The sequence below is a fragment of the Ranitomeya variabilis genome, chromosome 4, assembly GCF_051348905.1.
Source record: "Ranitomeya variabilis isolate aRanVar5 chromosome 4, aRanVar5.hap1, whole genome shotgun sequence".
NCBI classification, from domain to species: domain Eukaryota; kingdom Metazoa; phylum Chordata; class Amphibia; order Anura; family Dendrobatidae; genus Ranitomeya; species Ranitomeya variabilis.
The window spans coordinates 669,530,900-669,557,458 of NC_135235.1; the positions used below are offsets into that span (position 1 = coordinate 669,530,900).

Sequence of the window (26,559 nt, forward strand, 5' to 3'; positions counted from 1 at the left end):
CGACGCATTGTTTTGTGACGCATGCGTCCTTTTTTTGCATGATTTTGGATGCAAAAAAATGCAACTTGCTGCGTCCTCTGCGCCCTGACGCGTGCGCCCAAAAAGACGCATGTCCATGCGTCCGCATGTTAAATATAGGGGTGCATGACGCATGCAGCGACGCTGCAGCGCACAACGCTAATGTGAATGTAGCCTTATGCTACCCGGAGATGTCAGAAGTCTGAACAATCTCTCCAGAAGGGCCCACTCCTCCTCTTACCCCCATTTAGTTTCCTTTTGCAGCCCCCTAGCCCTTACTATTTTACAGCCATTTTAACGCACCGAAGTTCAGGTTCCCATTAACTTCTATTGGATTCGGTTCGGGAAATGTTCGTATACCGAACCAAACTTTGAATTATAGTTGGGCTGAACACGACGAACCGAAGAGCCACGGGTCCGATCAGCTCTACTCCTGACCCCACACACACTTCCCCCTCATCCAGGACAGCAGAGTCCTGCATACACTGAGGCCCCTGATCATGTGACCCCTGACTCCTCCCCTCCTGTGACCTCATCACAGGTCCTGTGCGCACAGAGCAGCCATATATGTGGAGTGCGGCTCTGCAGGTGGAGGTAGGTGCTGGGGCCCCGTTATTCTCTATCAGGATTAGCCGCTGGTCACACTCGGCCATTTTTCCTCCCCATATAATAAATGGCCTTTCCCATCTCTGTGCTGTTCCGTTTTCCATGTTTCCCCCTGAATACACACGTTCTCCCCCACTTGCTGGTCGCTGGGCTCTGACCTGTGACCCGGAGACCCTGAGATTTGGGCTCTGCAGTCCTGGGTGTCTGGGGGGTTTGTGCTCGGCCTCCACTCATTATGGTGCAGCATTAGGGGAATCTGTCACCACATCGGACCTGTCTGAGCCGCTAATATCCGGGTTACAGGCGGCTGAGGACAGTGACCCCTGTGCACCTCATACAGTCATGGCCATAAGTATTTGCCCCTTGGAAGATCTCCCAGAACATTATTATCATTACATGTTGTGTTATACACGTGCTGAGCCTGGAGCTGAGCTTCACATGGGCCCCGAGATGGCGATAATAGGCTGTGGGGTGACATAAGATCACACTATGGGGCACTGCGGTTTTTACCGCGGATCTGTGGCGTTTCTGCAGCTGCGGGTCCGCAGCAGTTTCCATAGCGTGTACATTTACATGTAAACCCTATGGAAACCGCAATCCGCTGTGCACATGCTGCGGGAAAAACCGCGCAGAAACGCATCGGTTTAAAACCCGCAGCATGTCACTTCTTTGTGCAGAATCGCTGCGTTTCTGCACCCATAGGAATGCATTGTTCCGCTTACTTCCCGCATGGGGCTGTGCCCACGTTGCGGGAAGTAAGCGGTTAATGTGCGGGTGGTACCCGGGGTGGAGGAGAGGAGACTCTCCTCCAGGCCCTGGGAAGCATATTTGGGTTAAAAAAAAGAATAAAAATAAAAAATCATGTTATACTCGCCTCTCAGCGCTGCACGCGGCCGTCCCCGGTCTCAGTTGCTGTGCGAACAGGACCTGCGGTGACGTCGCGGTCACATGACCGTGATGACGCCGCGGTCACATGACCGTGACGTCACGAAGGTCCTTCTCGCACAGCATCTTTGGAACCGGATCGCCGAGTGCAGCGCCGAGGAGATCGGGACGTCAGAGGGTGAGTATAGCCAATTTTTATTATTTTTAACATTACTATTGATGCTGCATATTGCTGCATATGCAGCATCAATAGTACAGGAGTAATCCCGCAGCGGAAACCGCAAAACAAACCGCGATAAATCTGCAGGGATAACCACAGCGGTTTTGCCCTGCAGATTTATCAATTCCGCTGTGGGAGAACCCGCAGAGCACGCCGCAAAGTGTGAACATGGCCTAACCCTTTCATGACCTTGGGATTTTCCGTTTTTCCGTGTTCGTTTTTTGCTCCCCTCCTTCCCAGAGCCATAACTTTTTTATTTTTCCGTCAATATGGCCAAGTGAGGGCTTATTTTTTGCGAAACGAGTTGTACTTTTGAACAACATCATTGGTTTTACCATGTCGTGTACTAGAAAACAGGAAAAAAATTCCAAGTGCGGTGAAATTGCAAAAGAAGTGCAATCCCACACTGGTTTTTTGTTTGGCTTTTTTACTAGGTTCACTAAATGCTAAAACTGACCTGTTATTATGATTCTCCAGGTCATTGCGAGTTCAAAGACATCAAACATGTCTAGGTTATTTTTTATCTAAGTGGTGAAAAAAATTCCAAACTTTGTTAAAAAAAAAATTGCGCCATTTTACGATACCCGTACGTCTCCATTTTTCGTGATCTGGGGTCGGTTGAGAGCTTATTTTTTTGCGCTCCAAGTTGATGTTTTTATTGATACCACTTTTGTGCAGATATGTTCTTTTGGATCTCCCGTTCTTGCAATTTAATGCAATGTCATGGCGACCAAAAAAACGTAATTCTGGTGTTTTGAATTTTTTTCTCGCTACGCCATTTAGTGATCAGGTCAATCCTTTTTTTTTTTATTGATTCTGAACGCGGCGATGCTAAATATGTGTAGGTTTGATTTTTTTTTATTATTATTGTTTTATTTTGAATCAGGCGAAAGGGGGTGATTTAAAATTTTATATTTTTTTTTTTTTCCCCTTTTTTTTTAACATTTTTTTTTTTTTTTACTTTTGCCATACTTCAATAGCCTCTATGGGAGGCTAGAAGCTGGCATAGCCTGATCGGCTCAGCTACATGGGATCGATCATCAGATCGCTCCTATGTAGCTGAATTCCTGCATTGCTATGAGCGCCGACCACAGGGTGGCGCTCCAAGCAATCCGGCATCAGCAACCATAGAGGTCTCAAGGACCTCTATGGTTACTATACAGACTCATCGCTGACCCCCGATCATGTGACAGGGGTCGGCGATGTGCTCATTTCCGGCCTGATGGCCGGAAGCGCCGGTTAAATGCCGCTGTCAGCATTTGACAGTACACCCTACATGCCTCCACATCCTTCTTGAACTCTTCATGCATAGACTCCCTGGAACACACCTCTCTCAGGTCTTCAGGTACATCTATCATGTATTTAAAAAAGGAAATCTCCTTCTCTTCTGCTGTCACAAGTTCACAATTTTGTTCGTCTCTCGGAGCCATCTGCTTCGGCATGTCATATGCTTCTACCTGTCTGGCAACAATAGACACCTGCTGTTCCATCTTCTTCAAGGCTGTTAGATTCATCGACTGGCTTTCTGCCAGGCGACCTCTGAGCTCCGCCAGCTCTTTCTCTAAGGCACCCACACGGCACTCAGCAGCCTGTCTCCGAAGCTCCACTTGCTTCAACCAGGCTTCTACAGTCTCCTGGATCCTCCTTAACTCGCTTCTCCCACCCTCTGGATTGGTTGGGCTTCCATCAAGTGGGGAGGTATCTACTTCAGGCGCCACTACTTTGGTGGCCTCCTCCACTTCTGCACCCTCGGACTCAGCACTGTCATCGTCTGCCCTCTCTCGGGTATCTGAGTACCCCAGCTCTTCCGCATCAGGTACTATGGAGCCTTCACCACACTCCGCTATTTCACCGCAGACGTGGGTCTACAACAGGTCAGTTCCTCATGACCTCCGTGGATTCTAACGCTACAAGCGCTCTCCAGGTTTTCTTCTCCTACAGTGCCATCAACTGGCCAGTCATCCAACTCCAACCTAGCAGTTGCTAGGGGCAACATGTACGCATCTATTTTTCTGGTACAGCCTGGAAGAGAATCCACATCTTCAACAAAAGCAGAAGATACTGTTTTTCCTTCCTTTCTTCACGGGGTACAACTGGTTCAACTTCTTTGTGGCCATTGCTCCTCCGGCGACGGGAGGACTTGCGCTTCTTGTGGGGCTCTTCTTTATTGTACTCCCTTACTTTTTCAGAGTCACAGTCACCCCCGGAGTCTGTGTCACACCCCACAGCATGGTGAACCCTCAAGTCACTCTGTATCTCAGTGTCAGCTCCACTCGTTTTAACTACAACACCACTATCAATCATATTGTGGCACACGTGAGGTGACGTCAGGTCAGTAAGTTGGGCAGACATATCCTTTCTACTGGTCAACCTGATGTCTGACCCGTCAACTTTGGGAGGTGTTACTGCCACCATCGTGTCACTGAGTCGGGCCAGTCCACCATTTTCCTCTGTCATACCTAACTTAGGACTGTCAACTCTAGGGGACACATTCTCCACATTATTAACTCACATACACATTAATGCTACAGACACATTTCCCTTTATCTTCCAGTCCCACTGGGCTTCCAAGTCCCGACCTATTACCATAGTAAGTCCGGGACCATTCCCACTTCATGATGCGTGGACACCTCAGCTGCATCAATGTAGAGGTAGGCTGTAAAAGGTCTTTTAATGTCCCCACCTGTGTAATTCACTCTTGTCCCAATCCCAGGCGACACAGTGCATTCTGGAGTGGTCCTCAGCAAAGACGCTTTACTCCCTGGGTCTATTAGTCCCATCACACATTCTCCATCCAACCAGAAGGGGAACTGTCGCGATAACTCATTGGCTGAGCAATTCACAGTATAGCATGGACCTGCATAGCACAATTGCCTCTGGCGTCAGCCCGTCTGTACCACCCTTTTAACTTTGGGAGGTTCCACCTCCTTTTGGGAAACTACCATTCCCCAGGACTTCACCCCCTTTTGGGCAAGTATCCCTGTTCAGGTTACTGCCTCCTTTTGGGGCAACTATCCGTGTAAGGGTTACCACCTCTTTTTGGGACTCCACCACTTTTTGGGCAACTTTCCTTGTTCGGGTTACCTCCCCCTTTTGGGACTCCACCCCTTTTTGAGCAACTATCCCTGTTTGGGTTACCGCCCCCTTTTGGGACCCCACCCCTTTTTGCTCAACCATCCCCGTTTGGGTCACTGCCCACTTTTAGGGACACCACCCCTTCCCTGGGGTACACCCCGTGGCACCAGTTTGCACAGTACAAAGAAAACATCTCTTTAGGTCTCACTGGCCATTTAAGAGTTTGTACGACCTGGACCAATGTCCTCTCATGATGCCTCAGCAGCTCCCACTGACACTACCACAGCTTCTGCTGCAGCCACAAACACCGGCACCTCCGGGTGCTGATCACAAGCCGCTGCTGCTGCAACTGCAGCTCTTACTGCTGCAGATACTCTTGCTGCACCTGCAGCTACTGTCCACATGGCTCTGCACAGTCCTGCATCACAGACTTCATGGACCTGACGATCCACAGCAAAACTTCGTAACCCCACTGAGTTACAGCCGGACGCTTGTAAGCTTTTTAGCACACATTTTGCTTGCCATTTGAAACATATACCTGCACATATATTCTTATGAAATGCACAACATTATGAATTTTTTTTGTGAGAAATATATATACATATATATAATTAAATTTTATTTTATTGTATTTATCCTGTCTATTCCCTTATATAGTTATTATTTATTTTGTATCTATTTATTCCCAAGTACATGCACTATTGTGCCATTTATGCCATATAAATAATAAAGGCTTATATATTCTATTTTTTCATTGTGGCTTTTTTTAGTCTTGAGTGTCCATATGACGGATTTTGGCTTATATGCTTGTAAGTTCGTGGACCCACCGATCCACAGCAACTTCGTAACCCTGCCGAGTTACAGCAATCACGTCCACACGTGCTTCCTGGACCGTTGCCCGCAGTCTAGCACCATATGTGATGCAGCGATCACTAACGAGTTTGGGGAACACTCGCTTGGCAGTGATAAAACACACAGTAGGGCTGTATTTTCTTCCAAAGTTCAACTGGGTTTATTACTCCATAAGCCCCAGCGGCACAAACACAAAATAACAGCCTTCAGATCCATCAAAACAAAGTAACAGTGTTCATAAGATCACTTCATATATAGCTTCATCTCACAGACACTAAACATGCCGGACTTCTCACTTCGTTCAGTTATCATGGGTGACCGTACGCCGAACAGTTTATTATATCCACTGGAGAAGCAGCCTTACGGAAGTCACCAACTTGCCTGACAGGCATACACCAGTCGGTTCCAGACCCACCGAAGGACGGTAGCTTCCCCAACACAGTAGCCATCACTGGCACTACAGATCCATGACCTCACCTCGTGCTCTTCAAGTATCCACACACACGACCTCCCAACACAGAGGCCACTCAGGATCACGGCCTCACCAGGTGCTCTTCAGGGATCCGGTCCCCACTCTGAACCTCTCAACACCAAGGCCTTTCCTCTCACCGGACCTTACAGCCAAGAATCATTCAGGTCCATACACTCAGAACCATGTGACCCACACCCTGGTCACATCACATACTTGTAACCACTCCCATAGGTGGGAGGTGTGTATGTGTGGTTAGCCAGACCCGCCAAGCTCTAACCCTGCAAGCCTCCGTTTAAAGCTACACCAATACTTGTGGGACTAAAGGTCCCAGAACAACCTTACTTCAGGCTTACAGCACAGAGTATGTTATTCTGCAACGCATACCGGCCATTTACTATAATGCCAGACTTTGTCTCAACACCACAGTTATGCCTGAGACTGCCATGCATTCCTATGGCCTCAATACGCCTCCGTGCGTATTCTGAGGAGACCATGCAGCGCCGCCTACCTGTAACAGGGGTCACTGCATCACAAACCATAGAAGCTTCATCCTAGAGGGCCCAGAATTTGTTTTTGTTCTTAATTTTTAAGATCCAAAATTTCATCTACCACCAAAATGAGAGGTACAGCTATGGGGACACTGGTGGCATCTACATATGCCAACATTTTCATGGCAGTATTCAAAAGTATCTACATTTCTAATTCCAAACATGTAGAGAATATGAGAATTGAACAACAAGATTTACCATATCACACTTTTGGAATATTTAACAGCAGCGCAGCAGATTATTCTTCCGAACAAGACTGCACCATTTAAATACCAGGGTTGGAAAAACAGAAGCGATAAGACTGTTTTCAGTCCCAGTGCGGTTTATAAAATTGCGGACCACACTCGGACGAATGTCATACAATGCGGCAGTGCAGATGAGTGATTTGAGTGAGTTTGTGTGTGAAAAAACTTTTATCTTCACTGAATATTTATGACAGTACTGACAGCACCTCAGTCTCATCCGGTCTGCTAGTATAACAGGCACCGTACCAGAAAATCTAGGTCAAAATTATTCATTTTCTTTTTTTTTTTCACCCCTTAACGACCGCCGATACACCTTTTAACGGCGGCCGCTAAGGGTACTTAAACCACTTAATTAACGGCGCTGTGGAAAAAGTGAATAGCGCCCCCCAGAGTCGGACTTTCTCTGGGGTCTCGGTTACTGGGGGTAGCCGAGACCCCAGAGAACATGATTCGGGGGTTTTTTACTGACCCCCGAGTTGCGATCACCGGTAATTAACCGTTTACCGGTGGTCGCAAAAAAAAAAAAAAAAAACACGCGATTTCCCATTTAATTTCTCTGTCCTCCGATGTGATCGCACATAAGAGGACAGAGAAATGGGGTCCCCGATGGCCCCCCGATACGCACCTGTCTCCCCCGGTGCTCCTCGTGGCTCCCGATGGGCGCCGCCATCTTCTTCCGGCAAAAAAATGGCGGGCGCATGCGCAGTGCGCCCTCCGGCCGGCACCCGGGAGATCTTTGGGGTCTCGGCTGCCGGGGGTAGCCGAGACCCCAAAGAACATGTTCGGGGTCAGTCTTTACCGACCCCTGTTTTGCGATCGCCGGTAATTAACTGTTTACCGGCGACCGCAAAAAAAAAAAAAAAAGAAGCGATGTGTAATTCTCTGTCCTCTGATGTGATCGCACATCATAGGACAGAGAAATAGGGGGATTCGGGGACCCTGTCATACTTACCGGTGTCCCTGGGTCCTCCTGTGTCCTCTTCTGGCCGCCGGCTTCTTCCTTCGGTAAGAAAATGGCAGGCGCATGCGCAGTGCGCCCGCCATGATCTGCCGGCCGGCAGCTAGAGGAGTTGGGGCTAAATTTAGGGTTAGGGTTAGGGTTGGGGCTAAATTTAGGGTTAGGGTTGGGGCTAAATTTAGGGTTAGGGTTGGGGCTAAAGTTAGGACTAGGGTTGCGGCTAAAGTTAGGGTTAGAGTTGGGATTAGGGTTTGGATTAGGATTGGCATTAGGGTTACATTTGGGATTAGGGTTAGGTTTGGGATTAGGGTTAAGGTTAGGGGTGGATTAGGGGTGTATTGGGATTAGGGTTAGGGTTGAGGTTAGGGTTGAGATTAGGATTAGGGGTGTGTTGGATTTAGGGTTCTGATTAGGGTTATGGTTGTTTTGGGGTTAGGGTTGCGATTAACCTTAGGGTTGTGAACTTGTGATTAGGATTATGGATCGGGTTGGCATTAGGGTTAGGCCTATTTCACACTTCAGTCTTTTGTCTGAAACTGCCATTTTCGTCAAATAGCGGATCCGCCATTTTTTTTGCGGATCCGCTATTTTCCCATAGACATGCATTAGCGACGGATTGTGGCGGATGGTCGTCCGTTCCATCCGCCATGCGACGGATCCGTCGAGATTTGGCGGACGTCATCTAGACATTGACGGCCATTGTAACGTTTTTTGTCTGCGCCGAAATGGTGGTTCGCAACGGATCCGTCGCATCCGTCATTCCATAGAATGGCCGCCTATGGGCGACGGATACGTCGTTACCGTCATTTCGGCGGATCCATCGCCCCAATCCGCTTTTTCAATTGCACGTGCTCCAAAAAGTAGATACTTTTCCCAGACAACCCCCAAGTAACGGATCCGTCAAAAAAACGTATCCGTTAGAACCGTTTTCACAACAATTGTGACGGATCCGTCACTATGTCGGAGCTGACTGACGCCAAACAACTGAAGTGTGAAAGAAGCCTTAGGGGTGTGTTGGGGTTTAGGGTTGGAGTTAGATTTGGGGGGTTTCCACTGTTTAGGTACATCAGGGGGTATCCAAACGCGACATGGCGCCACCATTGATTCCAGCCAATTTTGCGCTCATAAAGTCAAATGATGCTCTCTCCCTTCTGAGCTCTGCCGTGCACCCAAACAGTGGTTTACCCCCACATATGGCGCATCAGCGTACTCGGGATAAATTGGACAACAACTTTTGGGGTCCAATTTCTCCTGTTACCCTTGAGAAAATAAAAACTTGTGAAAATAAAAAATATTTTTTTTTCCACAAAAAAGATTTTTTAACCCCCCAACTCTGCATTATAAACGTCTGTGAAACACTTGTGCATTCAAAGTTCTCACCACACATCTAGATTAGCTCCTTGGGGGCTCTAGTTTCCAAATGGGGTCACTTGTAGAGGGTTTCTACTGATTAGGTACATCAGGGGCTCTGCAACTGCAACATAACGCCCGCAGACCATTCTATCAAAGTCTGCATTCCAAAACGGCGCTCCTTCCCTTCCGAGCTCTGCCATGCGCCCAAACAGTGGTTTACCCCAACATATGGGGTATCAGCCTACTCAGCATAAATTGCACAATAAATTTTGGGGTGCAATTTCTCCTGTTACCCTTGAGAAAATAAAAAATTGCAGGCTAAAAAAACATTTTTGAGATAAAAAAAAGGATTTTTTATTTTCACGGCTCTACTTTATAAATTTCTGTGAAGCACTTGGGGGTTTAAAGTGCTCACCACACATCTAGAAAAGTTCCTTAAGTGGTCTAGTTTCCAAAATGGGGTCACTTGTGGGGGGTTTCTACTGTTTAGGCACATCAGGGGCTCTCCAAACGTGACATGGTGTCCGATTTCAATTCCAGCCAATTCTACATTGAAAAAGTAAAACGGCACTCCTTCTATTAACCCTTATAACTCCCTAACAAAAAAAAAATTTTTTCCCAAAATTGTGCTGATGTAAAGTAGACATGTGGGAAATGTTATTTATTAACTATTTTTTGTGACATATCTCTCTGATTTAAGGGCATAAAAATACAAAGTTTGAAAATTGCAAAATTGTAAAAATGTTTGCCATATTTCTGTTTTTTTCATAAATAATCGCAAGTAATAGCGAAAAAATGTTACCACTATCATGAAGTACAATATGTCACGAAAAAACAATCTCAGAATCAGCAGGATCCGTTGAAGCGTTCCAGAGTTATAACCTCAGAAAGTGACAGTGGTCAGAATTGTAAAAATCGGCCTGGTCATTAAGTACCAAATTGGCTCTGTCACTAAGGGGTTAAAGCTGCCTTTCTTTTTTTTTTTTTTTTTGCTTTGTGGTATTTATTGAAGCTTCAAATTCTTCAAAATGGCCTACGGGGTTCATGATTTTTGCACAATAGAAAAATACTCTTGGGGAAAAAAATCTCAAGTTTTACATAAAGGGATGAAAAATGTGCACATTTTCGCTCTGCTGATGAGTAGATTGTAGATCCAAAGCCAGAAGTTAGGGTAAACTTGTTTTTTTAATCTACACGTTTCGAAGCACACACAATTCTTCTTTTTGCTATAACCATATCTGGAGTACATTTGTGACAAATGTTGTGAAGTTGCAGTTAATGTTTTAGCCAAAATCATCTTAAACCAAGGTTTAATTGGTGAACATTAAAAAAACACAGGTGAACACTTATAAAATAGTCATGCGCCGTACATGTCAACCTCATTTCTGTGGTCGTGATTGGATATAAAGTCTTCAGTAATTGTATTATTACATGGGATTCTTTATGATGTTACTTCGGCTCATCTCCCCATTCAGGTCCCTACAATATCAGATCTTCTCAGTGGAAATTTTCTATATGAGACAATTTTCCTGACTGACCCATCAAGGATGGAACAGAGCAGTGACAAGATGGTGGAGAGGATATTACACCTCACCCTAGAGATCCTCTTCCGGCTTACTGGAGAGGTGAGAGATTCTGATGACGTCACATTACATCGTTCTTATCTATGGGAATAACATACAGAACTGGAGAGGTGAGGACTCTGGAAATGTCTGTAGTGAGATTTATTAATGTGTCTCTCCATAACCAGGATTGCACAGTAGTGAAGAAGACCTCTAGTGAGCGCTGTCAGGCCCCTGTGTCTGAGGGAAGGGGAAGACCCCTGAGCCCAGTTATAGGGACTCCACCTCACCCCCTGATGCATGAGGACATCAATGACCTGAAGATCCTAGAACTTGTCTACAAGATGATTGAGCTGCTGACTGGAGAGGTGACACTGCTGGGAATGCTGGGACGTTATACAGTAATGCTATGAAGGGATCGGTGGGTGACGGTATCATTGTATGTGTCAGATTCCTGTAAGGTACCAGGATGTCACTGTCTATTTCTCCATGGAGGAGTGGGAGTATTTAGAAAGACACAGAAATCTGTACAAGGAAGTCATGATTGAGGTTCCCCAGCCCCTCACATCTCCAGGTAATAGACAGGACTAAATACACATGGCCTATAATTATCTGTATGTAAAGAGTGAATTCAGTCCCTGTATGTGTTTCCTCCAGTTCTATCCAGTAAGAGGACAACACCAGAGAGATGTCCCCTTCCTCTTCTTCTACAGGACTGTAAACAAGAAAATCCAGATGTTCCTCAGGATCATCAGGTAGATGGAGAGAAGGTGTCATGAGATCTCCTCTATGATGTGTAGACGGCTGTGAACTTCTTCTGTTTGGTCTTGTTTTATCCACCATAATTACCGTATTTTAGGACTATAAGATGCACTTTTTTCCAAAAAAAATTTGCGAGAAAAATGGGGGAGCATCTCATAGTCTGTATGTAGCTTACCTGGGAGGTAGCTGCGGAGAAGGGTCACTAGAGATAGGGTTGTGGTTGCAGGAAGCCAGCTGCATGAGTGGAGTTCATCATTGAGCCGAGATCTAAATCTGAGGATGCACCGCCTCCCAACTGCCATTTTCATTAACCCTACTGCTGGGAAATAAATGGACTCCGCCCTTGCCTCATCACCAACATTTTCTTGAAGCCCAGGTCCCACAGTCTTGGGCACCCCCTCCTCCCAGCCCATGGCCCACAGCATCACCCCACTCCTGCCGTCTCCGCCGGCTTACTGGAGCAGCAGCAGGGACCCTTCCTCTTGTGACCCAGCTCCACCGCCCTCCAGTAAGCTAAATTCGAACAATAAGATGGACAGACCCCCCATTTTAACATTAAAAATTTTTTTTTCTATTTTTTTCCCCAAAATTTGAGGTACATCTTATAATCATAAAACGGTATATGATTTATGCTTGTGTAATGAGAGCAGTGGAGATGACTGGATTAGAGCTGATCATAGATGTGACTTCTCCATTTGTCTGTGACTTTTACAATATTTGTTTCAGGGTGAAGATCTGACCCATTTTAATACTACAGAGACATATGTGAGGGGTGATGAGTGGTGTAAAGAGGCGATTCCTGCCGATAACAGCCCAGGTGAGCAGTGTCCTCTATATTTACTTTCCATTGAATCCGTATTTTGACTTGTGCACCTACCTCACAAGCTATGCAATTCTCTTCAGGCTGTTAAAGGGAACCTGTCACCTGAATTTCGCGGGACCAGTTTTGGGTCATATGGGCGGGGTTTTCGGGTGTTTGATTCACCCTTTCCTTACCTGCTGGCTGCATGCTGGCCGCAATATTGGATTGAAGTTCATTCTCTGTCCTCCGGTGTACACGCCTGCGCAAGGCAATATTGCGACTGCACAGGTTGCACCAATGATATGTCCGCCCCTGCTTGGCACTCTTTGTAGTCGTATCGAGATGACTATCCCTGACCGCAATGTACTTCAGTACAGTGCCAGCCAATGTTCGGTTGAGATTAAAAGTGTCACAGTCTCTTCTTTAGTTACTAGTGTTGAGCGATACCTTCCGATATTCAAAAGTATCGGTATCAGATTGGATCGGCCGATATCCCAAAAATATCGGATATCACCGATACCAATACAAGTCAATGGGACACAAATATCGGAAGCTATCCTGGATGGTTCCCAGGGTCTGAAGGAGAGTATAAGTAACTCAGTATAAGTATAGAAAGAAAAAATTCCATCTTGTGGTTTTTTCACAAACACTCCATAGGCTTTTTCTTGCACTAAACTTTGACCCCTGTGTGAAACTTTTGGTGGATGATTTTGATGTCATTAGATTGGTTAGCAATTAATAGATGCTGTGCTCCGATTGGATCCTGTGGGCAGAGAAGGTTATCTTAACCTAGCTTACAAAGAATGCTGGTGTGGAGTGGTGTCTATAACATCAAATCATAGCATATCTTTTTACCTAAGCAATATAAGAAATTAAAGCTGCTCTGGTTATGAGCAGGAAAGACAGATTTTTTTGTCTTTGTTCATAACAGTGTGGCGGTGTTCATAGCAGCTATTCAAAGCACAGCTTTCATTTTACCTCAGCAGTATAAGAACTGAAACTTGCTCTGTAATTGGTTGTTATGGGGAGCAAAGGCAGCTTTTTTTTTTAGACAGAGTTTATAACAGTGTGGTAGTGTGATTACCATGATTCCTTTCAGTATTTGGTGGTTGTTTTGGATTAAGCTTCTGTTTCTAACAACATGATCAAAATAGCTTCAAAGGGGTGTCGTAATTTACCCGACAACTTTTGTTACACTTGAGGTTATTTTGTAGGGAAGAAATAGAGAAGGAATATTACGGGCTTCATTAGAAAAGTGAATTGTGTGTACTTTGGTTTATAACTAGGTGATCAGGGCACGTTGTGGGTTCTACATGTATTATGTTGTGTTTGTGTAGAAGAACTATGAAAATGTAATGTGCGGCTGCAGTGCAGTATAGTACAACCTCCACAAGGGGGTGCTGGTTAAGAAAAAGAGGTTGTACACACAGCGCAGCAATACTGAACAACAACACAGGTGTCACAGGTAATGAAAGAGAAGTCAGACAAGCCAGGGTCATACACAGAGATAAGCGCAGTACACAGGGGGAGTCAGAAGAATGGTCGGGGACAAACAAGAAGTCAAAGCCTACCGGGAACGTGGTAACCAAAACGTGAGACGTAAGACGAAGTCGGGATACAAGCCAGAAGTCAGAACAAGTCATAAACAGGTATAGGCAGTCAGAGGCAAAAAGGAACACTAGTACAAGTGAACAGGTCAGGTGCTCAAGCCGTGCAGCATGAACTATAGCAGACACTGGCCCACAGGCTGCAGAGGACTTAAATAGCTCAGCCAGCTTCAAAGTGAGGCAGAGGGGATTAACTCCCACATTACCAGTCCAGTCATTGCTTCTTTGTACATGACCATATTGCTCCTCCCCTTTGTTTTGTTCTATGCCAGGGGCGGACACAAGCAGCAATAGGCCCCTGTGTATGGAAATGCATTGGGGGTCCCCTCATGCATGTACAATGTGTATAAAATACCTATAATAACATATGTGTATACACAGCAGAAAATACACACACACTAGCCCTATATATACACACACACACACACACACACACACACACACACACACACACACACACACACACACACACACACTAGCCTTACATACACACAGCAGTATACACACACACACACTAACTTTATATACACACAGCAGTACACACACACACACACACTAGCCTAATATATACACAGCAGTATACACACACACTAGCCTTATATACACAGCAGTATAGACACACTAGCCCTATATACACAGCAGTATAGACACACTAGCCCTATATACACAGCAGTACACACACTAGCCCTATATACACAGCAGTACACACACACCCTAGTCCTATATACAGCAGTATACACACACACTAGCCCTATATACACAGCAGTATAGACACACTAGCCCTATATACACAGCAGTACACACACTAGAACTATATACACAGCAGTACACACACACCCTAGTCCTATATACAGCAGTATACACACACACTAGCCCTACATACACAGCAGTATAGACACACTAGCCCTATATACACAGCAGTATAGACACACTAGCCCTATATACACAGCAGTACACACACTAGCCCTATATACACAGCAGTATACACACACACACACACACACACACACACACACACACACACACACACACACACACACACACACACACACACACACACTGGACAGATCAACAATATAAATCACATGGAATATGTACCCACAGTGAGTGCACTGCAGGGAGCTGGTCCGTCCCAGAGGAGCACAGGAAATAAGCAGGGGAGACATGGAGCCTGTCTAGACTGACAGCTCTCAGCCCTGCAGATTTTATTCCCGGTGGGCTGACCCTTCTCCTACCTAGACTAGTGTTTCCTCCTCACCATCACCCTATTTTCATGTGTATCCCAGTCCCGCGGATCACTGTGAGACTTTGGGAAGAGTGCGCATGCGCACAGCAGCAGCAGAGAGTCACAAGCAGAGCCGCAGCTTCAATGACTTACTGATAGTCCCTCCCCCTCCTCCGTCACTCCTCTCTTCCTGCGTCTGCCGCTCATCACTGCGCCACACCAGTGACAGCCGGACAGCAGCATAATGTATGCTAACAGGTGAGGTCAGGAAGGGTGCCTATTTGACCGTCATATCACGAGCTTTGCAGCAGAGCGTTCCCCCCTGCTTCTCCTGTTAGCAGTAATGCTGCCGCCGGCTGTCATTCACCTCATTGCTTTGCATGTCCGTCGTGGGCCCCCTCCCGCTCTGAGCCCCATTGCAGTTGCACTGGTTGAACCGGCAGTGTGTCCGTCCCTGTTCTATGCTATAGTTTCTGTAGGTGTCGGGGAGTGTATGAGACAGACACCACTTAATAGCTCGGACTTACAGGTGTATTTATGATTCTCCATTGAACATTTCATTCGAAAAATGTAATTACTGGCACAGTGAAAACTAATATAAAGCTATAAAAAAAACTAGTGTCTGGAAACCAGCTGAGTAATCATGCCGATATCCCATGGCTGCCACCAATCGTCACAGCAGCTGGGGGAATCTCACAGATATCCCACTGCTGCCACCAATTTGTAACAGACAGCACTCCACTGCTTCCAATTGTCAGGACAATTACATAATTGACTAACATTAGATGGATGAGGCCACGACTGCTTTGTCTACTAGGCTAATTATTGGGAAACTCACAGTGAACGTATAGTATACACATCCATTTCCAACGTGTGGAATATATATATTGCCAAATTCCACAATAACCCCCCAAAAATAGCTGCCACCACCAATCATTTGTACAGGCTGATTGGACACCCGTTATAGATAGTATATGGCTTCAGGGGTGCGGTTTATAGCAAGAGGAACAGAGATATTCAATTTTATATATTTAGTCCAAAAAGTAGGCAGTGTGTATAAAAAAATATACAACAGATATTGCAAAAGGGAACAAAACAATACAGTATACATCATTACATAAAATAAAAAGGGATAACAAAATAAAAGATATAAACTTGAGTCACGGAAATGGTGCAGATCTTAGCATTTTTTGAAAAATGGTACAGAACTACAGCGAACTGTTTAATCCAGGTTTGACCATGACAAAAATCCAAAATCTGCTTTTAATAGTCATGCCCACATACCTTCCCAGGGTGACCTCAGATTGAGGCAGGTTTTCCTATCATAATTTAAGCTTTCCATAGATGGGAAACATTGTCTATATGTCGTTACTCATCTGTCCAATATTAATCCGGCTCCACAAAGTCTGCTGTAATACCTTTGAAAACCAGAACAGTTACCTCCGGAAGTGTTAGTTTTGTGGCCTGCCAACCTCTGGTAAAGACTTCTCTGCTCTGCATCAGATAACCCACTTCAATTCCTGTCTACAGCAGGGGATCATAGTTAAATAGGGATTGGAATGAAGTGAAAGTTCTTTTTCCATTTCCAAGTTATAATTAAGCCATACTTCAATGCTCAATATGGGTTTTGGTCTCCTTTTACCATTTCATCTATGACAGATAGTGTTAGTAGAGAAAGTAAAAATTCAAAGAGCACAACCTTTTGTCTTAATATCATAACCTATTAGTTCTTACATTGAAGTTACCTAGTAATTCATTTTTAATACAATTTGAAAAAGGCAGTATTTATGAAAAATATACTGTATATATTTTTTATCTTGGCAGATTACTGTGCGTCAGAGGGACATCCGACATTTACTAATTTTGAAGCAGCTGATTATGGTATCACACCATATATATATGAAGAGAATCACAGTATTCCAGATAAACCACCAGCCCTTCACAGCAAAAATCTATCTATTCCTTATCAACAGGTTACATCTTCAAATTCAATACAGACTGTTAAGCAAAATGAAAATAACAAAAGTGATGCTGAGCATGAAAACGCTCATACAGGAGAGAAGCCATTTTCATGTTCAGAATGTGAGAAATGTTTTACTCAAAAAGGAGATCTTGTTAGACATAAAAGAACTCACACGGGGGAGAAGCCGTTTTCATGTTCTGAATGTGGGAAATATTTTACATATAAAACAAATCTTGTTGTACATAACAAAATTCACACAGGGGAGAAGCCATTTCCATGTCCAGAATGTGGGAAATGTTTTACTTGCAAAGGACATCTCCTTACACATATAAGAACTCACACAGGGGAGAAGCCATTTTCATGTTCAGAATGTGGGAAATGCTTTACCAGTAAAGTAAATCTTACTGTACATCAGAGAATTCACACAAGGGAAAAGCCATTTACATGTATTGAATGTGGGAAATGCTTTGCCAAGAAAGAAAATCTTAGGGTACACCAGAGAATTCACACAGGGGAGAAGCCATTTTCATGTCCAGAATGTGGGAAATATTTTACAAATAAAACAAATCTTGCTTCACATAAGAAAGTTCATACCGGGGAGAAGCCATTTTCTTGTTCGGACTGTGGGAAATGCTTTACCCATAAAGTAAATCTTACTGCACATCAGAGAAGTCACACAGAGAAGTCATTTTCATGTCACGAATGTGAGAAATGTTTCACTTCCAAAAGAGATTTTCTTAAACACAACAGAGATCACGCCGGGGAAACGCCATTTTCATGTCCAGAGTGTGGGAAATGTTTTGCCTACAAAAAAAATCTTGTTGCCCACAAGAGAATTCATACAGGGGAGAAGCCATTTTCATGTCATGAATGTGGGAAATGTTTTACTCAAAAGGGAGATCTCGTTAGACATCTGAGAATTCACACACGGGTGAAGCCATTTGCATGTTCAGAATGTGGAAAATGTTTTGGCACAAAATCAAATCTTGCTGCACATCTGAGAATTCACACAGTATAATCCACTTTCATGTTCAGAATCTGGGAATTATTGTTCCTGTAAATCCGCTCTTTTTATGAATCAAAGAATACACGCAGAGGAGCAGCCATTTTCATATTGAGAATAGGAAAATGTTTAAAGAAGAAATTATATTTTCTTAAACATCAGAGAAATTAAACAGGGAACTAGTTATTTCACATTTTATTAAATTATTTTATTGATGAAATGTACAAGAAAATTTACAGTAAAAGATAAGCCACAAGTCTGAAAGGTAAAGCAATTTAGAACACTAAATGATAATGATAAGAAAATGTATGGTATGTAGTGACCAATAACCATCAGCAAGTAGAATGCATATAACAATCCTAAATATTTCACCATTTATTTAGACTAACCGTTATGTGAACAAAAGATGACCAGCACTTCTCTGGTATACATGATCGGGACAGTTGCTGAGGCAAACGTCCAATACCAAGCATAGAAAATGTATCATTTATGGTGTCTTATTAATCAGATGAGACCATCTGGGGATTGGATGGTTCCCTCTTCAACGGACCTAATCAAGTACAACAGCATTTACCCTGCACCTGAAACCAGCCCACATAGAAGAGTGAGGCTTCTGAACACTTCTTTAGAACTTGTAACCTAAGATTAATAAACACCTACCCTTAATACTAATACCCACCTGTGCCTATATTTGTTATTGTTTATATGTTAATATGTCAAGATATCGCCCTAGAATCTGTATAGTTAAGGAAGAGCTGGTAGCAGTTAAACTTAGCTTTATATTTAAATTTATCTTCTCATATTATATATATATATATATATATATATATATATATATATATATATATATATATATATATATATATAAATAAATATTCAAAAAATTAAGCAGAAGAGGCGGTAGAAAACACAGCAAACACTTTTTCGGGTGTTATTAAAACTTCTGATAAGGGGCACTCAGCGGTAGTGATGAATGAAGGAAACTATGTCATCACCATTGAACAAATGTCTGATATTAACGCTTACACTCTCTTATCCAATGGTTCCACCAAATCTTTGCAGTCACTATGTCAGGGCATTGTTCATGAAGGTTTGGACTATCTCATTTTGGAAAAATACAATTCCTATAATGCACTCTCTTCCCAAAACACACAAAACAATATTTCCCCCACCAGTGTGTCCCATAGTGTCTGGCATTGGCTCCCGGAGAGCATTTAGGTCAGTGGCTGGATTTTGCTCTATAGCCTCTGGTTCAGTGCATTCAAGGCTTATTACATGATTCAAAGGATGGATTGGAAATGTTTCAGGACACATGCTGAGATGCCAGCTGGTCATGGCTCACTTGTGAGCTTTATACCAGCATACCACATCACATAGCTTTCCACACTGTTAGTCAACACTTATCCAAATATAATTCCTACACTATGCACCTCCAGAATTTCATTAAATCAATATTATCATTTCTGTAAACACACAACTATTTTATGTTAAAAAAAAATTTCATCAAAATAGTTGAGTTTCCATAAGTGTAAAATTTCCCCATTAGTTGCTAATTTAGTCATGGCATGGTGGGAGTAATACCATATTTATAACATTAAAGGGAACCTGTCACCCCCAAAATCGAAGGTGAGCTAAGCCCACCAGCATCAGGGGCTTATCTACAGCATTCTGTAATGCTGTAGATAAGCCCCGATGTATCCTGAAAGATGAGAAAAAGAGGTTATATCACACTCACGCAGGGGCGGTCCCACTGCGGTCCGGTCCGATGGTCGTCGCGGTCCGGGGCCTCCCATGTTCTTACGATGACGTCCTCTTCTTGTCTTCACGATGCGGCTCTGGCACAGGCGTACATTGTCTGCCCTGTTGAGGCAGAGCAAAGTACTGCAGTGCGCAGGCGCCGGACCTCTCTGACCTTTCGCAGTGACGGGATAGTACGCCCAGCGCAATCAGTCACGGACCGCTCCTGGCACATTAACCCCTGGAACACTGCGATCAAACATGATCACAGCGTTGCGGCGGCACAGGGAAGCATCGTGCAGGGAAGAGGCTCCCTGCATGCTTCCCTGAGACCCTCGGAGCAACTCGATGTGAAAAATAATTTTTTATATAAAATAGTTTTTATCGTATAAAAGCGCCAAAACATAAAAAAGATATAAATGAGGTATCGCTGTAATCGTTCTGACCCGAAGAATAACACTACTTTATCAATTTTACCAAACGTGGAACGGTATAAGTGCCCCCCCAAAAGAAATTCATGAATAGCTGGTTTTTGTTCATTCTACCTCACAAAAATCGGAATAAAAAGCGATCAAAAAATGTCACGTACCCGAAAATGATACAAATAAAAATGTCAACTCGTTCCGCAAAAAACAAGACCTTACATAACCCTGTGGACCAAAATATGGAAAAATTATAGCTCTAAATGTGGAGACGCAAAAACAATTTTTTGCAATAAAAAGCATCTTCTAATGTGTGACGGCTGCCAATCATAAAAATCCACTAAAAAACCCGCTATAAAATTAAATCAAACCCCCCCTCATCACCCCCTTAGTTAAGGAAAAATAATAAAATTTAAAAAAATGTATTTATTTCCATTTTCCCATTAAGGTTAGGGTTGGGGCTAAAGTTAGGGTTAGGGTTGGGGCTAAAGTTAAGGTTAGGGTTGGGGCTAAAGTTAGGGTTGGGGCTAAAGTTAGGGTTTGGATTACATTTACGGTTGGGATTAGGGTTAGGGGTGTGGTTAGGGTTATGGTTGGGAATAGGGTTAGGGGTGTATTTGGGTTAGGGTTTCAGTTAGAATTGGGGGGTTTCCACTGTTTAGGCACATCAGGGGCTCTCCAAACATGACATGGCTTCCGATCTCAGCTCCAGCCAATTCTGAGTTGAAAAAGTAAAACAGTGCTCCTTCCCTTCCGAGCTCTCCCATGCGCCCAAACAGGGGTTTACCCCAACATATGGGGTATAAACGTACTCAGGAGAAATTGGATCCAAAATGTTGTCCAATTTGTCCTGTTACCCTTGGGAAAATACAAAACCAGGGGCTAAAAAATAATTTTTGTGGAAAAAAAAAGATTTTTTATTTTCACTGTTCTGTGTTGTAAACTGTAGTGAAACACTTGGGGGTTCAAAGTTCTCACAACACATCTAGATAAGTTTCTTGTGGTGTCTAGTTTGCAATATGGGGTCACTTGTGGGGGGTTTCTACTATTTAGGTACATCAGGGGCTCTGCAAATGCAACGTGATGCCTGCAGACCAATCCATCTAAGTCTGCATTTGAAACGGCGCTCCTTCCCTTCCGAGCTCTGCCATGCGCCCAAACGTTGGTTCCCCCCACATATGGGGTATCAGCGTACTCAGAACAAATTGGACAACAACTTTTGGGGTCCAATTTCTCCTGTTACCCTTGGGAAAATACAAAACTGGGGCTAAAAAATAATTTTTGTGGAAAATTTTTTTTTATTTTCACGGCTCTGCGTTATAAACTGTAGTGAAACACTTGGAGGTTCAAAGTTTTCACAACACATCTAGATAAGTTCCTTAGGGGGTCTACTTTCCAAAATGGTGTCACTTGTGGGGGGTTTCAATGTTTAGACACATCAAGGGCTCTCCAAACGCGACATGGTGTCCTATCTCAATTCCAGTCAATTTTGCATTGAAAAGTCAAACGGCGCTCCTTCCCTTCCGAGCTCTGCAGTGGTTTACCCCACACATAAGGGGTATCCGCATACTCAGGACAAATTTTACAACAACTTTTGGGGTCATTATTTTTTAAAACATTCCAAAAATTGGGGGCGAAAAGATCATTTTTGTGAAAAAATATGATTTTTTATTTTTACGGCTCTACATTATAAACTTCTGTGAAGCACTTGGTGGGTCAAAGTGCTCACCACACATCTATATAAGTTCCTTAGGGGGTCTACTTTTCAAAATGGTGTCACTTGTGGGGGTTTCAATGTTTAGGCACATCAGGGGCTCTCCAAACGCGACATGGCGTCCCATCTCAATTCCAGTCAAACGGCGCTCCTTCCCTTCTGAGCTGTGCCATGCGCCCAAACAGTGGTTTACCCCCACATATGGGGTATCGGCGTACTCAGGACAAATTGTACAACAACTTTTGGTGTCCAATTTCTTCTGTTACCCTTGGTGAAATAAAGCAAATTGGAGCTGAAATACATTTTTTGTGAAAAAAGTTAAATGTTCATTTTTTTTTTAAACATTCCAAAAATTCCTGTGAAACACCTGAAGGGTTAATAAACTTCTTGAATGTGATTTTGAGCACCTTGAGGGGTGCAGGTTTTAGAATGGTGTCACCCTTGGTTATTTTCTATCATATAGACCCCTCAAAGTGACTTCAAATGTGATGTGGTCCCTAAAAAAAAAATGGTGTTGTGAAAATGAGAAATTGCTGGTCAACTTTTAACCCTTATAACTCCCTAACAAAGAAAAATGTTGGTTCCAAAATTGTGCTGATATAAAGTAGACATGTGAGTAATGTTACTTATCAAGTATTTTGTGTGACATATTTCTGTGATTTAAGGGCATAAAAATTCAAAGTTGGAAAATTGTGAAATTTTCAAAATTTTCACCAAATTTCCATTTTTTTCACAAATAAACGCATGTAATATCAAAGAAATTTTACCACTATTATGAAGTACAATATGTCACGAGAAAACCGCGTCAGAATCATCAGGATCCGTTGAAGCGTTCCAGAGTTATAACCTCATAAAGGGACAATGGTCAGAATTGTAAAAATTGGCCCGGTCATTAACGTGCAAACCACCCTTGGGGGTTAGTGCAAACCACCCTTGGGGGTTAAGGGGTTAAAATCTATGAAATGGTATGCAAGATACATAGATTATTTGCTTCTTGTTTCTGATCGAGTTTGTGACATATCTCTTTTTCTTGGCTATTTAAACAAGAATCAATTCAATCTTTTTACTAGTTTTTTTCACCCAGATTCCACTACTTTTCTGTTATACTAGAAAAAATCCGGCACTCAAAGGTTCATGCAATTTTAATATTTATTTAGTCAATCCGTAACGTTTCGGTCTATTCGACCTTTATCAGACTAAGATACAAAAAGGAAAAAATAATGAATAAATAATAAATCCTAAATTCATGTTGTATATACATCAAATACAATCAATACCACATGATACATACATAGTAATTAAGAATCATGTTCATAATTGTACAACTGTTATTTCTATATAAGGCTCAATTGTTCATCAAGATTTCACGGATAATTATATTTGTCTCAAGCCCAGCAAAATACCGCATTTTAACAATAAATAAACGAAAAAATCCGAGATTAATTTATTTCTATAACCCAATCCCAGCAGTCTATGATAAACAGCATAGGTATAGTTAATAATGGAGTAACTCCTATCAAGAGGTGCTGCGCATATTGCACAATACATATCACATATCGCACATCCTACCTAATTTCCATAATCCTATGTTGTCCTATGATATCCCATATAATGAAAAAATAAAATTAAAAACCAGAAAATAAGGCGCTTACCAATAGATGCAGTGACAGAAAAAGCCGACCTATAAGGAATTTGTGACTCCTTCCGGAGTTCTACTGAGAGAAGTAAAACAACAACTCAGTAAAAAGAACCGAAAAAAAAGAAAAAGAGAAAGAAAACGGGTAAAGTACATATTCCAGTAAGTGTCTAAAAGTGCTGGTGGACAGTGGGAGCTTACCGCATAAGTGTCAGGTGGTTCAAATGTTGCTAACCGCAAGAAGCGGCGTGTAGTATGTCTGCATGCCATACTGACACCGCGTCTGTGTTAAATAGCCCTTAACCCGGAAGTGACGTCAGCGTAAGCGACTGAAACGCTTGGTGGAACGCAACAAAGAAATTGGCGCTACCGGAAGTATGTCACCGCAGTGTCTGGAGGTCAGAACTCCTCTATAGAACGCTATTATGGGACGCAGATGTAAGCAGAAGTGAGCGGTGAATCTCCCAGTGAAGAAGGGAAGTCCCAATCCACAGTGAATCGAATATTCACCGCTTCTTGCGGTTAGCAACATTTGAACCACCTGACACTTATGCGGTAAGCTCCCCTTGTCCACCAGCACTTTTAGACACTTACTGGAATATGTACTTTACCCGTTTTCTTTTTGTTTTCGGTTCTTTTTACTGAGTTTTTCTTTTACTTCTCTCTGTAGAACTCCGGAAGGAGTCACAAATTCCTTATAGGTCGGCTTTTTCTGTCACTGCATCTATTGGTAAGCGCCTTATTTTCTGGTTTTTAATTTTATTTTTTCATTATATGGGATATCATAGGACAACATAGGATTATGGAAATTAGGTAGGATGTGCGATATATGTATTGTGCAATATGCGCAGCACCTCTTGATAGGAGTTACTCCATTATTAACTATACCTATGCTGTTTATCATAGACTGCTGGAATTGGGTTATAGAAATAAATTAATCTCGGATTTTTTCGTTTATTTATTGTTAAAATGCGGTGTTTTGCTGGGCTTGAGACAAATATAATTATCCGTGAAATCTTGATGAACAATTGAGCCTTATATAGAAATAACAGTTGTACAATTATGAACATGATTCTTAATTACTATGTATGTATCATGTGGTATTGATTGTATTTGATGTATATACAACATGAATTTGGGATTTATTATTTATTCATTATTTTTTCCTTTTTGTATCTTAGTCTGATGAAGGTCGAATAGACTGAAACATTACGGATTGACCCCCACATATGAGGTATCAGCATACTCAGAACAAATTGGACAACAACTTTTGTGGTCCAGTTTCTCCTTTTACCCTTGGGAAAATAAAAAAATTGTTGCTAAAAGATCATTTTTGTGACTAAAAAGTTAAATGTTCACTTTTTCCTTCCATGTTGCTTCTGCTGCTGTGAAACACCTGAAGGGTTAATAAACTTCTTGAATGTGGTTTTGAGCACCTTGAGGGGTGCAGTTTTTAGAATGGTGTCACTTTTGGGTATTTTCAGCCATATAGAACCCTCAAACTGACTTCAAATGTGAGGTGGTCCCTAAAAAAAATGGTTTTGTAAATTTTGTTGTAAAAATGAGAAATCACTGGTCAAATTTTAACCCTTATAACTTCCTAGCCAAAAAAAATTTTGTTTCCAAAATTGTGCTGATGTAAAGTAGACATGTGGAAAATGTTATTTATTAACTATTTTGTGGTACATAACTCTCTGGTTTAACAGAATAAAAATTCAAAATTGCAAAATTTTCGCCAAATTTCAGTTTTTTTCACAAATAAACGCAGAAATTATCGACCTAAATTTACCACTAACATGAAGCCCAATATGTCACGAAAAAACATTCTCAGAACCGCTAGGATCCGTTGAAGCGTTCCAGAGTTATTACCTCATAAAGGGACACTGGTCAGAATTGCAAAAAAAACGGCCAGGACTTTAAGGTCAAAATAGGGTGGGGCATGAAGGGGTTAAAATGTAATAACGGGCGATCAAAAAAACGTATCTGCATCAAAATGGTATCAATAAAAATGCCAGCTTGGCACGCAAAAAATAAGCCCTCACCCGACCCCAGATCACGAAAATTGGAGACGCTACGGGTGTCGGAAAATCGCGCAATTTGTTTTTTCTTTTTAGCAAAGTTTGGAATTTTTTTCACCACTTAGATAAAAAATAACCTACACATGTTAGGTGTCTATGAACTCGTAATGACCTGGAGAATCATAATGGCAGGTTAGTTTTAGCATTTGGTGAACCTAGCAAAAAAGCCAAACAAAAAACCAGTGTGAGATTGCACTTTTTTTGCAATTTCATCACACTTGGAATTTTTTTCCCGTTTTCTGTTTTCTGTTACATGGCATGGTAAAACCAATGGTATCGTTCAAAAGTACATCTCGTCCCGCAAAAAATAAGCCCTCACATGGCAATATTGACGGAATAATAAAAAAAGTTATGGCTCTGGGAAGGAGGGGAGCAAAAACCGAAAACGGAAAAAGCTCCGAGGGTGAAGGGGTTAATGACATTCTCATGATCCGGGGCGGCCTGTGGTGGAGCTTTGTGGTGCTCTGCTTACATATTCATCTGTATGGTTTATGACAGCTCACTGATCCCTCAGTAACCTGCCCCCTATTTAACATATTGTATATCTAATTGTTAAAAATAATTACATTTATCATGCAGGCATTGGCAGCGCCACGTGCACTTTAGCATAATTGGATCTTTAAATTTCCATATATTCTTTTTATTTAGTGATATAAATTTCTTCAGAAAAAAACTATTTCTCAAAATGGCGCCAGCCGAGCCTGCATGGTAGCATCTATCGGCAATCCAGTATTCCAACCAATAGGAGCAACACCGGCAGGTTGCGTATTCAGGAATAGCTAGGGGTCGGTACATTGTAGCAGCAGTATAATCTTG

The 26,559-nt window shown here is 42.7% G+C and overlaps 1 protein-coding gene across 2 annotated transcripts in view; it reads left to right on the forward strand.

The window, feature by feature from the left end:
• The first annotated feature begins 531 nt into the window (after positions 1–531).
• Positions 532–26,559, forward strand: part of LOC143766268 (uncharacterized) — a 211,950-nt gene continuing 185,922 nt past the window's right edge. The window contains exons 1-7 of one of the 2 annotated variants that reach the window (XM_077253809.1): positions 532–612; positions 10,708–10,857; positions 10,983–11,162; positions 11,245–11,368; positions 11,452–11,549; positions 12,283–12,373; positions 17,015–18,879. In XM_077253809.1, the coding sequence (XP_077109924.1) occupies positions 586–612; positions 10,708–10,857; positions 10,983–11,162; positions 11,245–11,368; positions 11,452–11,549; positions 12,283–12,373; positions 17,015–18,171 (1,827 nt within the window). In that variant the 5' untranslated portion in view covers positions 532–585 and the 3' untranslated portion in view covers positions 18,172–18,879. Of the gene's footprint in view, positions 613–10,707; positions 10,858–10,982; positions 11,163–11,244; positions 11,369–11,451; positions 11,550–12,282; positions 12,374–17,014; positions 18,880–26,559 lie in introns of those variants that run through there. The other variant, XM_077253806.1, reaches the window with a different exon arrangement.